The following is an 18,529-nucleotide window of genomic DNA, read 5'->3' as shown; positions in this document are numbered from 1 at the left end:
TAAAATAACAGCGAGGTGCAGAGTGTGAGGTTTTATATGAAGTGTGGTATCCAGCATGGTACTAACATTGCCCAGTAACAGATGTCTCTGCTTAATGTGCCTTAATGATGTAGCTGGAGAGGGATCTGGTGATTTTGTATCTGAAACAGAACTTGTTAATGGCTCCAGCAGTATCTTTCCTCCCTTGTCAATTCAATTTAACTCTGCCCACACATTCCTGTAATGAATTGTCCCTCCCCTTTCCCGCCGCTTCTTAACCACATAGAAGTGGCGGGCAGAAGAGGGGATGTCATTAGTATCACAGCACACTCCTGCTCCCGGAATACTGTTAGAATGAGTGCCAGTGTGTCCCATTCTCAGCCGCTGCGCAGCATGGTGCCCATTTTAGACTGCATGTTACGCCATGAGAGAGTAATGTAGCTAAGCATTGCACGCCAACCTAATTTTGATGTAAGGTTTGTATGGAAGCCCTTCCATTTGATTGCGTAACACTGACAGGTACTATGTTACTGCAGGACTTGTTTGGCATTTAAATACATTATCTAGCATGCATTGATGAAAGACTGATATTTTTAAACAAATCTTCGTGCGTTTTATGGAAAAGTGACCTTTAAGAAGTAGCAGTGTATGTAGTCTATTTAGATTTTCCAAATGTTTTGACACTTTGTCTTGGAGGTGCTTAATGTGTAAGGGGCGAATTCAGTTGTTATAGCAGCTTTACTTAATGGGCGCATGACAGAGCAATTTAATTGTTGCTTGATCGAGTGCATACATTTCTGCTCTCAGCCCCCGGAGGTGGTGAGCAGAAATGTGCGAAAAGATCATGGTTTGTGCACCCTAACCAGGACTTGAGGTGGGTTTAGCTGCTTTACACAGTGAAACCCAGGGCTTTTGGGTGCGATAATGGGCAATGAAAATAACTGAATTATTGCCACCCAAAAATCTATTGAATTCCCTCCCAAATAACTTGTTCTACATTATGTAGCTGGATAGAACATTGGCTAAAATAACTTGTACAGAGAATAGTTCTGTATTCAAAGTATCTTTGTTCCAGTGCTTTTTAATTTGTTATATCTGTGTTCGCAGATGGCACAATGTAGTATAATGTAGGTAAGGGGGTGGCAGAGTAAATATAGTGAGAGATGTGTGCTGGTCCTTAGTTTAGGACACTGAGCAATCAATTCAATTTAAACACCAGCAACAACCAATGCCACATGCTCCAAATATTGATAGTTTGAAACAACTGTGCAGGTGATATCTTGAGGGCTCAACTTCTCTCCATTTGTTTTGTTGAGCAGGGTATTGTGTATATCTTTGCAGCTCCAATGATGGCGGCATTGCTGAGCTAGCTGGGGGAACACTATATACCTGCTGCTTTTGTTTCCTCTAGGCCAGTGGTCTCTAACCTGTAGCTCGCGAGCTACCAGTAGCTTGCGGTCTTAATTTTGGTAGCTCACCTAGCTGCAGTACTTGCGAGTAAACTTGGAGGAAGTGACCTCTGACGCATGCTTCCTCGTGGTGTCAACGCCATGGGTGGAGCCACAGAGAAGCATGTCAGGTGATTGCCGCAGCTGTGGTTCCACCCATGACGTCTACGGCACAGCGAGTGACTAACACCCAGCCGTGCCGGAAAATCACACAGCAGCCCTGCTTATACAGTATATTTTGCTCCTCTACTGCACGTACCTCCTTGCAGACGGGAATTAACAGTGAAATGTGCCTGTGCTTAAATTTTATTTACAGACTACAACAATATCACTGTATTAATTAAATGCATCATTGTTTTCTATGAATATATATATGTGTGTGTGTGTATGTGTGTATGTATGTGTATATATATATATATATATATATATTCTCTTTTTTTTTTTTACATTTTCCTTAAATGACCTTCAATTGTTCTAGCCAGATTTCTTTTCTACAATTTTAGTAGCTCTTCAGGAGGTTTCATTTTACTAAAGTAGCTCACACCTCAATTAAGGTTGGCGACCACTGCTCTAGGCAGCTTCCCAATCTTTCACATCTCAAACCCGGGTCCGACCAGTGATATTGAACCCGGGTCAAACCCTTTCACACTGCACTTGCGACCAGGGCTATTCCCGGGTTGGTGTATTTTTACTGCACTTTATCGACCCGGGTTATTTTTGGATTTGCCCTTTTCCAAAACTCCATGGATGTCATTTTAAATGGACTTTTAGGCTCAGAAAGATGAGGTGTCATTAGATTTTCTTAAGTGATTTTAATTTATTTACTACCTGCTGCTGAGTCCTGTGGAAGCCTGAGGACTGCAGCAATTGTGCTATATTTTTAGATATAACAGAATCCTTTACAGTTCCTGTCAGCTGTCTGGCAATCTCTGCCTCACCCCTAATTCTCAGAAGCTCCTTCACCTCATCAGGACTCCAATCTGCCATGGTGCTGAAAATCTGAGAGCTCGCTCTTTCTCTATGTAGTGTGCTGGCAGGTCTCAGGCTGCTGACGACATCAAGGCATACAAAAAGCAGCCAATCAGCACTTTTCCCTGAGTCCCAGGTTGAATAACCCGGGTCAGACACTTTTAAGTGCACATAGACCGAGTGCGACCCGTGTTTAACACTGCTTACAACCCGGTTTGAAATGGGTTTAGCCGCCTCAACATGGCAATAACCTGGGTTATTTTAGAGATGTGAAAGGGGTATTAGATGTTGAAATGATAGATTTTGAAAACTTACAGAAATTCTTGCTGATACAATAAGTGACCCGCTTTTAGTGTGACCAGGCGGTTTATGTTTATCAGGTAAAAAGGCTTCCGAAGAGACTGCAGACACAGTGGATTTTCCAAAGAGATCAGTCCCAGCACAAGGTGAGAGAGCTTCTTGTTCTCTTAATGCTATAGTTTTTGTGAGCTCATGTGACCTGATCTGTCTCTCTCTCTCTCTCTCTCTCTCTCTCTCTGTCTTCTCTGCAGGTTATGAACTCCTCTTCCAGCCAGAGTTAGTACGTCTCTACGTTTCTCTCGTCAAGCTCTCTCGCACACCCGCAGTCCTGGAAGCAGCAGCTGGTGCCATTCAAAACCTGTGCGCTGGATCCTGGATTGTGAGTGGACTTGACTTTTCAGTGCTTCTCTTTGTGAAAGCTCACATGCTTTTCTGAGTATATGTTGGCGTTTGATCACAATGCAAAATAAAAACACACAAGACGCCAGCCCACACTTATTTTGCCATATGATGCATAAGCCCTGATCTGCAGTGTTGGTAACCAAGAGGTGCTGGAGAGACTGGAAGCTGCTGCCACGCACCCATTGAGTACCCCCCCCCTTCCCTTCCCTTGTTTTGATGCTTTATAAAGCTGTCAGTTGTGATCATGAATAGTATGCAAGCAGTGATGAATGTGGGATGATCGCTGTAAAATGACAGTGAATTTATTGTTTGCTTCTCTATTTGGTTCGTAAAGAAATGTGATTTTTTTTTTCTTTTTTCTTTGTGGTCTTCCCATGTGACACAGAATTGCTTCCCACAGTCAGTTGTTTTGATTCAGTACGACAATCTTTCTTGGATGTCAAACTTATTTTGAACTGTGTTTAGCCTTTGATTGCAGAGAACCTTGCTTTCTTTGCGAACAGAAAAAAAACTTTTTGGATAATTATAAACTACTCAAACATTTCAGTACTGATTTTTTAGTTTTGACTCTAGCCTGTGACTGTGATACTAACAGCTGTGTGTGTGTACATATAGTACCTGCTGTCTGATTGTATAGCTGACGATTGTTATGTAACCTTCCATCCGTATTGTTTTTGCCCTTTTCCTTAACTATACACAACCCTTCTTTGTTCTTTAGACTGTTGCCAGTGTAATTGGTGTGAGTGTTGTTGTTTTTTATTAACTGTGCTTCCTGTTATGCTGTTAATGTGCTTGCACAATGTTTGACGCAATGTGGTGTGCGCTCTCGCAGTATGGCCGCTGTATTCGTGCTGCTGTTCGTCAGGAGAAAGGTCTCTCGTCACTTGCTGATCATCTGACCCATGAGAGTGAGCGTGTTGTACGCGCCGTTTGTGGAGCACTGCGCAACCTTTGTGGAGACAGCCGGAACAGAGAGCTGATTGGTGAGGCAGTGGGCTTGTGGAGGTCGTAGAGGGGGTTTACTGAAGCCTGGGAGTTGGGATGAGTACAAATACTAAAGGTAAACCAGTGGGATACAGCTTTCTTGGTTATATTTAATTTTGGTCATCCTCTCCTCTTCAGGTAAGCATGGTCTAAACAGTTTAGTGGCACGCCTACCCAGCTCCACTCCTCAGTCTCCTACTGTTTCAGAGGATACAACAGTGTCTGTCCTGGGCACCATACAGGAAGTAATCACTGGAAACTTGGAGGCAGCTAAGAAACTGCGGGAGAGCCAAGGAATTGAGAGACTTGTTCTCATCAACAAGGGAGGGTGAGTGTCAATATGGATGCTATTGCTATAGTGCAGAGGTGAATTAAGGTTATACGGGCTGGAGTAGAGGTGACTTAATTAGGACCTCAGTCAACTTGATTTAACCATCTGAACTTGAGCATGAATATCCTTAAAACCTGGACTTTAATGGCAGCGTTTTTGCTATAATATGTTTCGTTTATATAATATGTTTATCTCCGGCATCTTAGATTATTAATCTTGCTACATCTTAAGATCGTCTTGGCAGTTGATTTGGGGATGAGTTTTTTCCTGAATTGATTTGAGCACTTTTATAAACTAGCGATGGTCTTTCCCCCACATAAAGCTTTGAGCAGGAGAATGTAAAACTTACAAGCTATCCATACTTGCCTACTAGACAGAGAGGAATCTCTGCTTTCAAATTATGTGGCCCCTTTGTACTTATTCTCTGATTGTGTGTGATCTCCAGACAACCACACCCAACACTTCACAAAAATGTAATTTTCCACTGAAGGGTGGAATCTAATTGCCAGATGTCCCCTATCTCAGCTTAAAAAGGTAAAACAGCATCTCCTCCATCTGATGCTGTGGGTTTTTTAGTGTTTGATGAGGTATACCTGATTGCGCAACCATTCATTTCTATGTATTGTCTTTTGCTTATAAACTTAAAAAAAAAAGTCAGGCGCTGATAAATACATACAATCCTGCTTTCAGTCTCCCATATCCAAAATGCTCGGGACCAGGGGTATTTTGTATATCTGAATACTCTGTATTTTGGAATATTTGCATATCATAATGAAATATCTTGGGGATGGGACAAATCTAAACACAGAATGCAATTGTTTTATATACACCTTAGACACGCAGCCTGCAGGTAATTGTATACAATATGTGTAAGTTTGTGCCTTTAACAAAGTCAGAACAAGTGAAAAAAAGTGTGTGTGTGTGTGTATATATATATATATATATATAGATATATATATTATTCCTAAGTGCGCTATGTGCAATCAAATTAAAACAATTTGAGTTAGCAGGTTGCTTGAATGTGAAAAGTCCTTCCTCTAAATCTCTAAATTGGGTATTCTTTTAGACTGTATGACATTTGACCAGGGGTGGGGAACCTATTTTCTGCCGAGGTCCATTTTGATAAATAGAATATTATTCGTGGGCCTGGTGCATGCCACGCCCTTTCCATGTGATGTTACACGGGTGGGGCCACAGTCGCCAGTGATTATAGCAATGCCCGGAGCATGCTGAGTACGCTTCGGGGAGCTGTAAGGACGTTCCAGGCAGCACTGCTGCATAGATTCTGCATGCAGGGTACCATTCTGGGCACCCTGCTAGCCAGATGAGGCTAGCAGAAAAAAGCTCAGAGGGTCAGACCAAATAATTCCGGGGACCTTATACGGCCCCCGGGCCTGAGGTTCTCCATCCCTGCATTAGACCATGAGGGGTCCTGTGGATATACCCTCCACCAAAAAAAAAATCACCCAACAGAAGGCCAGAAAGGCCATTTTTGCTAAAAACATAGGTTCAACATTTAAAAGTTCTGGTTCACATAAACAAGGTAAAACACATAACATAGATCCAATAAATCAATGAGCCAAGGCCAGTGTAGAGATTTTTTTGAGACTCACCCTCTCCTTTAAACAGATGTGAGCTCAGTAGGGAGGGAATCTTCACACAACTGATCAGTGGAACTGTAACTGGCAAACCCTATGCGTTTTGACTTCATCAGGGGTAGGTATCTCTAAATGGGTGGAAGAGATGGACTTTGAGTAACTTAGTACAGGTTGAGTCTCCCATATCCAAATATTGCGAAATACGGAATAATACGGAATATTTCTACTTCAGGTTCCATAGGGTTCCACAGGATACCTTGGGGTATAGGCGATGGCGGCAGACATCCAGGCACCACAGAGTTAAAAATCTTCCATCCTCCCAGGATGCACTGGGGTCCCTCTCCTATACCCCGCCCCCGAGCCTCAGACACTCAGTTTTTCGTCGGTGCCTGGCCGAAGTCGGATGTACTGTACAGAGTGGGGGTCTCTAAGGCCCCTGAAGTTTTTCAACGCAGCTGTGGCTGCACACCTAACGAGTGAACAACATGGACAGTCAATTCTGACGTCCATGTCGTCGCTCCTACACCCCGCTGGACCAGAACGCCGGTACTGATCCGGGGATCCTGGTGGGTAACTGGGGTCACAGCTAGCGGTGACCCCGGTTGCCCGGACTGTGGCCGGACTCAAGGGGATTGCAGGTAAGCGGCGAGGTCCCGCGGCAGGTCCTCGCCGAATAACACAGTCCTTAGTCCCCAGGCAGGGGGCTCCCTGGGGACTGGCTGCAGTGTGGACCAGGCTACTGATCCCTGCGCTTCCACTACCCCCTGGGACAGCGGGCTGGACAGAAACAGTAATGTTCAGCGTCCCAGGGGTTAAATGCATGCCAGGGGAGCGCGCTTTCCCTGCTCGGCAGCCGGCGCCCCCCCCCCCCTGCTGCACATGGCCTCTCCACTGTGGTTAGGCTTCTGCATGCGCTCCTCCCCCGGACCAGCCTCATTTCTGCTCCTCGGTGGCCATTTTCTGAACTTGGCAAGCGCTGCTGGACGCTGATAACAGCGGCATCGTGGTCTGGGTCCCCCTCGCATACCTCTCCTTCGGTGCAAGGTCAGTGTATGCAGCGCTGTTTCCTACCAGACTCAGGTCTGTGTAGTTGATAAAGCTCAGATAGTGCAGGGTTTTTAGTATTCTGCATTGTATGTGACTTAATGCTAGCTGCTGCCTGTTACTTTCACTTTCACAACTGTCAGTCAATTTTTTTTTTTTTTTTTAACTATCCATTTCTTCTCTGCTAAAGCCCTTGCGGTACGGTGTTGCAAGGGGGTTATTACCTCACTATACAGTTTATTGTGAGTGCGGTTGTCACATACAGCTCCGGGTCACACAGGATGTCTGACACTGAGCTTGAGTTCTCCACTCAGCCTAAGTGTACTATATGCTTCGTACCACTGGCAGAGGGTGATGGTAACTCTGATGGGTTATGTACCTGCGCAGGAGCTACCATGGGCTTGTTTTGCTAGGCACTTACAACCCTAGTGGGCCAGCTGGCGACACCCCCTGCGTTTCCCCAGATGGGGGTCTCACAGCAGTCTATGGTGTCGTCGTCCCCTATTCAGGGGTTCCCCAGACAGTTGGTAGTACCTCAGAGTTTCCCGATATTGCCCCCTCAGGTCATCCATGAACCTGCGTGGGTTAGCTCATTGTCTACCTCTGTGCAACATCTGTCGGATGTTTTACAAGGGGAGTCGTCATTGCGGCCGCAGAAGCGTCAGCTGCAACCTCAGCATGATCAGGATGATGTGACGACAAGTGACGGTGAGATGTTGGACCTGTGCGACCCAGACACTTCCCGTAATAAAGAGACTGAGTCTAAGGTCTATATACCAGGCCTCATACGTGCGGTGTGCATGGCCTTGATTATTGAGGATGACGTACCTCCTGTAGCCAAATCAAAATATGCCTTTTTCAGGGATATTAAAGGTGCTTCCCCTATCTGGTCAGCTAGTGGATCATTTAGAGGAGGCGTGGAAAACGCCCGGTAAACGTTACCAGCCCCCTAGATGTATGGCGGTCGCATACCCTTTTTGCAGAAAAATTTATTTTTCAAAATGGGAGACCCCGCCACGAGTGGATTCCCACGTCACACGTCTAGTAAGAAGTGCTACATTGCCAATACCCTCCATGTCCTCCTTAAAGGATCCCACAGATCGCAAGGTGAAATATGTCTAAAATCTAGGTATTCCCTTGTAGGTGTTTCCAGACCGGCTATGGCCGTGTGCTGGGTGGCTAGAGCCATGGAACAGTGGGCTGATACCCTGGAGGCATCCCTGGACCCAAACTTGTCACCTGAGCAAGTGAAGTTGGTGGGTAATTTAAGGGACTCAGCTACCTACATTAATGAGACAGTGTTAGATATGGGCTTGCTTCCGTCTAGGATCTCCTCGGCAGGCTTGTCGTATCCTGTGGCTGCTGTCTTGGAAGGCGGATGCTGATTCCAAAAAGGGTTTGGAGGGTTTACCCTTCAATGGAGAAGTCCTATTTGGCCCTGACCTGGATAAAATTGTGGCCACTCTAGCAGCAGCTAAGTCCGCGTGCTTGCCATCAGCTACAGTCCCATCAGGGTCGGGTTCTTCGTCCTTTCGGCCCTACAGAATGCAGAATAAGTCCAGGGCACAGTCCTTCCCACGAAGGACTGCCGCTAAGAAACCTGCAAAGCCTAAGAAGCCGGCTTGGAGTACCAGACGTCCTCCTCCCAAGTCCGATGACAAACCTTCGGCCTGACGGGACGGGCCTCTCTTTGGGGGATCCCAAAGTGGGAGACTGACTTCTGAAATTCGCCAGGAGCTGTTGTCTGACCACTTCAGACACATGGGTCAGAGAAGTGGTCTCTCAGGGGTACGCCCTCTCCTTCCGCAGGAGGCCTCCCAGACGGTTTTTCACCACGGGCCTTCCGTCCAATCGGGACAAGGCCCGGGAACTCAAGAAGGTATTGCACTCGATGCTCCAGAATGGAGTTATCATGCCAGTTCCTTTGTCTCAGAAGGGATTGGGGTATTACTCCAATCTTTTTCTGGTGCAGAAACCCAATGGGTCCTACCGGCCAATACTCAATCTCAAATCCCTCAACAAATTTCTGAGGGTTCCTCGGTTCAGGATGGAGACCCTACGTTCCATTATTTTAGCAATGGAACCTGGGGGTTTCATGGTGTCGCTGGATATTCAGGATGCTTACCTGCATATCCCTATTGTCCCAGCACGCCAGTGCTTCCTCAGATTTGCAGTGGTCAAGGACCACTTCCAATTTCAGGCTCTGCCCTTCGGTCTGGCTACAGCACCTCGGCTGTTCACCAAAGTTATGGCCGTCATGGCAGCCCACCTGCGGTTGCAAGGAGTCTGCCTGTTACCTTATCTGGGCGATCTCCTGTTACTGGCGGAGTCCTCAGAGAAACTTCAGTGCCATCTGCAACTAACAGTCTCTGTGTTGCAGTCTCTCGGCTGGCTGATAAATTGGTCCTCCCTGGTACCATCACAAAGGATGCTCCCTCTAGGAGCTCTGTTGGATTCCCAACATCAGAGGATCTTGGTGACTGGAGAAAAGATCTCTGCGTTACAGGCAAAGGTCCGTCTTTGCCTGCAGAGTCGCCGGGTGTCTATTCACTCGGCAATGAGGTTACTGGGATCCATGGCATCTATGTTCGACATGGTGGAGTTTGCCCAGTTTCACTCAAGACCTCTGCAGAAGCTGATCCTCTCCGGATGGAATGGTTCGCCCCAAAGGATAAAGGCACAGACTATGGTGCTTTCCCCGGAGGTGCGATTATCTCTGGCCTGGTGGCTACAGACTGCTAACCTGAACAAGGGGTGCCCCTTTTGGGATGCAGACTAGGCCCTTCTGACGACGGATGCCAGGCTGGGGAGCGGTGATGGGTCCACACTTCTTTCAGGGAAGGTGGACATCGGTAGAAACTGCTCTTCCAATAAACATATTGGAACTGCGGGCAGTATTCAAGGCTCTCCAGCAAGCAAGACGGGTCCTGCAGGGAAAACCTGTGCAGGTACAGTCGGACTACGCCACTACGATGGCATACATAAACTGCCAAGGAGGGACTCGCAGTCAGGCGGCTCTGACAGAGGTGTCCCGCATTCTAGTATGGGCAGAAAAGCATCTCACCGCAATATCAGCAGTGTTCATACCAGGAGTTCTCAACTGGGAAGCAGACTTTCTCAGCCGTCAAGACGTGCATCCAGGAGAGTGGTCTCTTTGCCAGGAGGGGTGTCAGCTACTGGTGAACAAGTGGGGCCTTCCAGAGATAGATCTCATGGCCTCACGACACAACAACAAACTGCCAATGTTCGGGTCAAGAACAAGAGACGCAAAGGCTTGTCTAGTGGGCGCTCTGGCGGTCAAGTGGACCTTCCAGTATGCGTACCTCATCCCTCCGTTCTCCCTTCTTCCTCGAGTGATACGCAAATTCAAGCAAGAAGGCGGCACGCTACTGCTGATTGCTCCAGCCCCAGGCAGCACTGATACACGGATCTTTAGAGTCTGTCAGTGGACACTCCGCTGTTGTTGCCTCAACGTCAGGACCTGCTATCTCGGGGTCCTTGCCTTCTTCCGGACCGGAGTCGTCTGTCTTTGACGGCGTGGGTATTGACTTCCCTCTTAAGCTCCAGAGGTTTCTCCAGCTCGGTGGTCAACACTATGCTGAGAGCTCGGAAGCCTTCATCTGCCAACATCTACCATAGAGTGTGGTGGGCTTTCTTCCAGTGGTGTCGCACTAGAGGTTATGCTCCTCAGGTGTTCAGATTGTCCAGAATTCTGGCCTTCCTACAGGCGGGTTTAGACCAGGGTCTTCGCCTAGCTTCCCTGAAGGTACAGGTGTCTGCACATTCAGTGTGGTTTCATCGTAGGATTGCTATGCTTCCTGATGTCCGCACCTTTATGCAAAGGGTGCTTCTTACTCAGCCTCCCTTTGTTCCACCTGTGGCACCATGGGATCTGGCTGTGGTCTTGAAGACTCTTCAAGGACCGCCATTTGAACCACTGGGCTCAGTGGATTTGAAATGGCTAACCATTAAGACTGTATTCCTTCTGGCTATTGCTTCGGCCAGAAGGGTTTCGGAATTGGGAGCTCTCACATGTAGACCTCCATTTCTAATTTTTCATAGAAACAGGGCCTTGCTGCCCGCTCGTCTTGGGTTTCTTCTAAAGGTGGTATCTAGTTTCCATATCAACAACGAAATTATTGTACCATCGTTTACTTCACCGGACCTTTCGGTTGGTGAGGCCACCTTGGATGTGGTGCGGGCCTTGAAAATCTATGTGGACTGCACTTCTGCTATTAGGAAGTCGGACTTTTTGTTTGTTCTTTATGGCTTCTATAAGAGAGGTTGGCCAGCCACTAAACACTAGGTCTGTGGGTCCTTCGTGGGCGGCTCGACGTGGCGCCTCAGCGGTTCAGCTTTGCAAGGCAGACACGTGGTCATCTGTCCATACTTTCGTACGGTATTATGCTTTTGATACCTACGCCTCTCAGGATGCTTCCGTCGGGCGGTCGGATTCTCCTCTCAGCACAGGAGCCTGAAGTAGAAAATATGAGATATGGTAAGAACTTACCCTTGTTATCGCTATTTCTATGAAGTCCATAGGGTTCCACAGGACTCCCACCCTGTTGCACCTGTACTGCAGATGGGCTTTGCTCTGGTCACCGTTTTTTCCGTCTCCCTCTGGTGAGAATGTGATTTCTTGTGTGTTCCAGACTTCCTTCTCTCTTTTTATCCTCCTATGGCTTGTGATGAAACTGAGTGCCTGAGGCTCGGGGGCGGGGTATAGGAGAGGGACCCCAGTGCATCCTGGGAGGATGGAAGATTTTTAACTCTGTGGTGCCTGGATGTCTGCCGCCATCGCCTATACCCCAAGGTATCCTGTGGAACCCTATGGACGTCGTAGAAATAGAGATAACAAGGGTAAGTTCTTACCATATCTCATATTTTTTGGCATGACTGAGAAAGTGAAACCTTTGCTTTCTGATGGTTCAATGTACACAAACTTTGTTTAAAGCACAAAATTATTAAAATACAGTATAAAATAACCTTCAGACTATGTGTATAGGGTGTATATGAAACATAAATGAATTTCATGTATGTACACAAACTTTTTTGATGCACAAAATTATTAAAAATATTGTATAAAATGACCTGCAGGCTGTCTGTATAAGGTGTATTTAGAACATAAATGCATTCTGTGTTTAGATTTGGGTCCCATTCCCAAGACATTTCATTATGGTGTGCAATTATTCCAAAATACGGAATATTCCGTTATCCAAAATACCCCTGGTCCCCAAGCATTTTGGATATGAGAGACTCAGCCTGTATATAAAAAAATGTAAATTAATATATATACATAATTATTGGCCATATGAATGGTACATACCAAAAAAAAAAATATTGGCAAACCATAGGGGTATGATTTACAGGTAGTAATCGATAGGTGGGTAACACTGTGCCTCAGCTGTTTAATTCCAACCCAATCGGGCCCAAATATGATTCAATATCTACTCCTTATGGGTTCATTAGCACCTGTAGTGCTGCTTATCTTCTAAGTGCAAAATTTAGGTATTTTTTTAAAATAAAATATATATATATATATATATATATATATATATATATATATATATATATATATATATATATAATAATAATTTTTTTTTTTTCACTTGATTTGGGTGTTTTTTGTTAGAAGGACCAAAAGACTAGTGGTATTCTCTAAGAAAGGTAAAGTCTTCTGAAACGACATTTTTGTGGGTACTGCATGAAAACATTCCCAATATTGATGTTGGAATGTGACCAGTGCGAAATAGGTTCAGCTAAAAACCTTCAGCACTGAAGTGTCCAAGAAACTATTATAAAAGCATTTCAGAGCTCTAAAGCAAACATTAAAAAGAAGAAACATGAAAAAGTAAATAGTGCACAAGGGCAACACTTGGCTTTTTATATAGTACACATGTCCTGTACAAGCTACATGAGCTCAAGGGGCATTAGATGGAGGTAATGTTAAGATGGCTCACCTTGTGCTTGTTACATTCTAGCTATAAGGTTTACCCTTTCTTCTTTGCCATTTTTACAATTGTTCTTTGATAGCCCTTTAGCTATCAATGTTTATTTAATTCACACTGTTAATATTTATGGGAAGTGATTTGTGAGACACCAGTAATGTGACTTTTTCATTATGTTTCATTATGTGACTGTTTTTCATCATTTTACATAAGGTGCATACACACTAGATGATATTTTGCACAATTTGCCCGATTTCGACACATCGGAATGACAAATCATGTCAAATATGTACAAATCATGCGTGTCTACTGCCAATGCGCGTACCCGCAGGTCGTGCATCCCATCTTCAGATAAGCCAAACTCGTACACAACGCACTGGAAATCGTTAAGGACGCACGATAGATCGTTGGTCCAAATGGACACTTTTTAGCACCATATCGTGTCCTGGAGTGCAGGGGAGCTGCCGGGGAGAGTTCAAGGGAGATCGCTCTCGATATTTTATAGTGAGCACATCGTCTAGTGTGTACGCACCTTTACAATTCTGATAAATTATGTTTGTTTCATTTTCTCATGCGCTGCTACAAATTTATCACTGTTACATTCAGTACTTTTACTTAAGATGCACCGTAGTCATGGTTTTCATTTTCAATACTATAGATACTGGTCAAATGTCCTTGGTGTCTGCATATTGTATATATGTTTGGTACACTTTATTGCATCTCTGATCCTCCTTAATAAAGAAGCTGAGTCCTGAGACGTTTGTATATTTTTAATGCAATGGATCCCATTTTAAATTTTACAAATGTTTGTGTTTCTTACTAAATTTATTTTTTATTTTGAACCAATTGCAAGGGTCAGAGGTTTTGGCAGTATAAATCAGTGAGTCTCTACATTGATATTGAACAGTCAAAAAATAATTCAACATTTTAAATTTGGTTGCCCAGTCTGACTGATATACTCATTGCACAGTGGCCGATCTGACCGAGAGATCCGTGCGGCTGGCCTTTGCCTTCAGACTGTGTGGGGTTTTAAGGAGCTTCGGAGACCACTGGAAAAAGAAGGATGGAAAAAGACTGACTTCCAGGTATGGTCATCCCAAATACACAACTTTTCATTTGGGCAGATCTGCTGCATTTGTATGTTTTAACAAGGAGCTACTATGTAAGCCATTATCTGTTCTTCGTTTTTTGTTTTTTTTTGTGGTGGAACAAATTGGATTTTTATAAAACTCTTAATACAACAAAAACGGAGGATTAGCATTTGAGTTAGTGCTTGGATGTGCTCACTAGCCTTTTCTTGCTCCCCCTTTTTGCTTACTTATAAAGTATTAATCGTTTCATGGAAAGCCTCTTTTGTACTTCAGGAAAATTAACAGTCTTTATAGTAAAACTTGCATTTCTCCTTGAACACTGGAGGCCTTGGCTGTATAGACACTCAGCAGAGTGCGGGCACTTTTCGTTTCTACACAGACGCGAAACTCCCTCCCTCACTAAACCCCGGCAGCATCATTATTTGTATTTATTTTTAACCATTTCACTTCCACAATCGTTCAGGATTCTCTACACTGCAATGGTCAGATGCCTGAAGTTGGGTGAAGATACCAGAATGGTCTCCTGGTGGGGGTGGTACTAGTATTCCCATGGTGCTGCCCCCGAGTGCAGCGTGAAGAGCACAGACTGTGCACTGGAGGTGCAACCAATTCTTCTCATGGGCCGTGACACCCTGGGGTGCCTCAAGGCACTTGCAGGGGGGCCTCGGGTTGGTTGTCCAGTACTAAATTAATTTATTTTTAGTCAGTGTGATGAGCAAAACCTGTGCTAATGACTGCCAATCAACAAATATGTGGACAAAAAGAAGCGCAGCCCTGTCAGCCACCACATAACTGAACCCAAAGGTGACGCAAGCACCTTTTAGAGTAAAAATGTTGATACTCTAGGGCGCCGTGATTCAAAAAAGTTTGGGAGCCACTGGCCTACACACCTGCAGTGAGTACATTTATTGTATTGTAGGATTCTGCTCAAGTAGGAGGTACTGTCCAGATACGCCCTCTTCCACGAGGCACGGTCAACCCTCTGCAGAACTGTCAGTAATGATGGTGATAATGTCATGTGCTGGGCCCTGTGGGAAGTTGCTGAACCCCTCACTACCTCCTTGGTATTCTCTCAGTATCGGAGAGAGAAGCTTGTCAGAATGCACGGTGCTACTGTGATCTCTAGCTCTCATCTTCTATTCGCCTCTTGCGGAGAGGTAATAGATGTTTAGTGACCACAGACTTGCTGGCATCTGTCATTAGTTTAGTTTTTTTTTGTCCTGCCCAATAAAAGGGGCACTTCCAGTATTTCTCATGCACCGCCTGCCATTATTGAGGTATGCAAGCTGACGAGTCTTACCAGTAGTCTGAGAACCTGACCGTTTTAGATAGCTAGTCCCCGATAGATGAACGATGGTTATATCCCCCCTTCATCTGCTGCAGCTTATCCCTGTGCATGCTATGTCTTTGTGCTTTGTAACAGTACCACGTGTCAAACTGGCTCGGGCTAGAAACCTGGCAACATATGTGCAGGAGATTATGGTTTCCTCCTTGGAGTAGATGGTTCGAAGTCTGTTTTTCAGTCCTTATGCTGATGGCTAAGGTGGGCCTCCCTGGCCTTGCTTGCAGGCTCGAGTGCTTGGAATCTCACTGTAGGGTCATTAAGTTCGATAAATAAAATATGAACCAATGGTGGTTCTTACTGAGGCTTCTGTTCGACACCCGTCAGCAGACTGATCTTACCGGAGGATAAATTCTTTGGGAGATGTTCTGTAAGTCTCCATAACCCCACTATCTTGAAGACAGGGCTGTTCTTTGAGCTAGCCTTCCAGACTCAAATGGAAGTGGTTACTAAATTTCATGTAAACCCTTGTATTGCAATTACAGCTTTAGACTGTTATAGGTCTTTGAAGCAGAGGGCCCTCCTCACTCTGAACATTGTGAGGGCTTTGGGAAAATTTTATATAGGAACGTTGCGGTGTGTAAACTTTTTTTTTTTTTGTCATTTGCTCATGAGAGGTTGTCCGGCCTCCAAGCAAAAAATGTCTAGGTGGATTGCTTCAGTAATTTGCCAGGCTTCCATTTGAGCATTGTAGCCTGCTCCAGGATAGGTGAAGGGTACATTGTTCTAGTTTTACCTCCAGGACAGTATATAGCATGTAGCCCCAGCTGAGCAGCCGCCAGGTCTCCTGTCTCCACACATTTCTTATATGTTGTATTTGTCCATGGTTGGTAGTTACTGTTTATAGTGGCAGGTCCCCAAGAGGTCCAGTGTCCCCTAATAGGATGAAGGCAACACATTTGTCTTCTGTTCTCTGAATGCTTTTAAAATTTTAACGTGATTTTGTGTTTTCTAGAAATAAGTTTGTGGAACATTGGACCCCATTAGACATTTTTCTATGGGCGTCCGTTCATTTCTAAGCACCCCACAACTTTATTAAAAAAAATGTTTTCAGGCTAATTACCTCTTCAGAGATGAGAAGAATAGTGTGCTTGGTATGGAAAGAGTGTTCATTCGTCATAAGCTCATTTTCAATTTTCATAAGCCATGCAGTTTGTCATTTGTTATAATAGACCTATTTTTTCTTTTGCTTTTATGTTTTTAGTGGTTCTTATTTTATTCAATTTTTTTTTTTTTTTTTTTTAAGGTGTCATTTCCTGGCACAAAGCGAGGTCCGGGCTTTGATGATAGCACTCTCCCTCTTATCGAACGAAACCAAAAGAATGGTAAGTTTTTAAATACTGAACACAAAGTAAAATCTTCTTGCAGTGAGCATGAACATAAAACACACTGACCACCCAAACTGACAGATTCACCTGTTCCACTCTCATGGCTTCATTTCCATTCCATTACCAAAACCAATGGAACCCTTCCTCTGACACCACTTCTCCTGCAGGTCTCTCCTTCACTTACGCTCCCCATCCAGGTAACTATCAAGGTGTTTGAGTTGGTGTCGTACTTTCCTGGTTGCACATGAAGCATAATCTCCACTATGTCCAACAACCCGGATTTGCTGCTTTGTCACCAACAATGCTTTCCTGTCCTGCCCTCCACACCACTTGTCCCTTCCTCCCATACTGCCAACAACCTCGCCACTCCCTTTATAGGGAAAATTTATGCCATCTGCAGAAACATCACCAGCCAGTCTTAAATCCACTCACCTACCCACACTCGGGGTTTTCTCTACTGTAATAAAGTCTGAGGTCTTCAAACTCCTTTCTCTTAATACCTCTCACTGCTTTTAGGCACTTGGCTAGTCTTCAGCCTGTTCCTCTCCACAAATATTTTCCCATACTCCTGGAAACCTGCACGTCTTTTTGCCTATTCTCAAACACTCGACTCTATCTCCAGCTGCCACAACAGTTCTCTGCTCCCCTTTGCTTCCAAAGTCCCTATTAATAACACTGGTGAACAGTCAATCTGTTGCCAGGGATTTAAGAGTCTATTTCGATTTAATTTTGTGCTCCTGATCCTGAATATGCCGTGCTTATTTTTCAATTGGCTCTAGTTTTTGAGATATGTGTAGGTCTTTTTATATTAAACAATGTTAGAAATAGTTGAGATTTTTTTTTTATTTTGATTTACATTTAATTCGTAAAATGTTATAAAAAGGCACAGGATAATTACATAAGTGTTAGGAGGCTATGAGAACCGTTTTTTGTAGGATTTTCTTTTGTATTCTTGTTGTGGGCAGTCCCTCTGTAGACTCCAAAAGTAATCGGCCATCATGTGGCGATCCCACCTTCCTTGATATCTATCTTCCATTATCTGAATATCCTGGTTGGAACCGTTCACCCTGTTCTTCGCTTTAAATCTCCTAGATTGGACAAGAAGTGATCTAAATGGCTGTACAAAAAATGTACTTTAATACTCATGTTGGCACCTACTTTCTCAAAACATTTTAGCATGTTGTGGACTAATTCATGATAGTTGTCTGCCTTGTGATTGCCTAAAACATTTTAAATGAAAGCGATATATAACTCAGCCATGCTTTAGATAAATTTGGATCCTTCACCAGTTTCCGTATCTGTGGGCCGTCAAAATTCCTGCCTTTAATTTGTCAATACTAAGAGATGGAAATGTTCGACAAATATACGTGAAACATTCGCCTGACTTGTCCAATGCTTTTACAAATTGTTTCATTAAACCCAGTTTGATATGGAGAGGCGGCAGTATGATTTTTTTTTTTCCTGTCCATTAAGGGCTCATGAATGATGCCTTCTCCATAAGTTCTCTTTGAGGCCAAACGGTTTGCTGCCAGTGCTTTTGTTTTGTTTTGCACAACTATCCCATAAGCATATGTGATAAGGATATTTAGTATATCCACTTTTGCTGCCCAAGAAGAAAGTTTACCATTTTTAAATCGACACAAACAGACCACTGATGTTGAGAAAAAGCAATTTTCTAAGACTAACTTGATATTTTGATTCTGTTCTTTAAGTTTTGTTGAATGACCGATAGGAATCGGCCCAAATTTATTCCCATTGTGCAGTA

The 18,529-nt window shown here is 44.4% G+C and overlaps 1 protein-coding gene across 5 annotated transcripts in view; it reads left to right on the top strand.

Moving 5' to 3' along the window:
• LOC148474296 (catenin delta-1-like) overlaps window positions 1-18,529 on the top strand; it is a 68,557-nt gene that overhangs the window by 43,373 nt on the left and 6,655 nt on the right. For all 5 annotated transcript variants that reach the window (XM_088458825.1, XM_088458824.1, XM_088458823.1 and 2 more), the window contains 6 exons: window positions 2,777-2,842; window positions 2,948-3,075; window positions 3,931-4,081; window positions 4,221-4,410; window positions 13,974-14,088; window positions 16,683-16,761. In XM_088458825.1, coding sequence (XP_088314951.1) covers window positions 2,777-2,842; window positions 2,948-3,075; window positions 3,931-4,081; window positions 4,221-4,410; window positions 13,974-14,088; window positions 16,683-16,761 — 729 coding nt within the window. The remainder of the gene's footprint in view (window positions 1-2,776; window positions 2,843-2,947; window positions 3,076-3,930; window positions 4,082-4,220; window positions 4,411-13,973; window positions 14,089-16,682; window positions 16,762-18,529) is intronic.

This window comes from Taudactylus pleione, unplaced genomic scaffold, assembly GCF_031769625.1.
Source record: "Taudactylus pleione unplaced genomic scaffold, aTauple2 ptg000854l, whole genome shotgun sequence".
NCBI lineage: Eukaryota > Metazoa > Chordata > Amphibia > Anura > Myobatrachidae > Taudactylus > Taudactylus pleione.
Note: the sequence above shows the minus strand (reverse complement) of the source record. Positions and strands in the feature narration are given on the sequence as shown.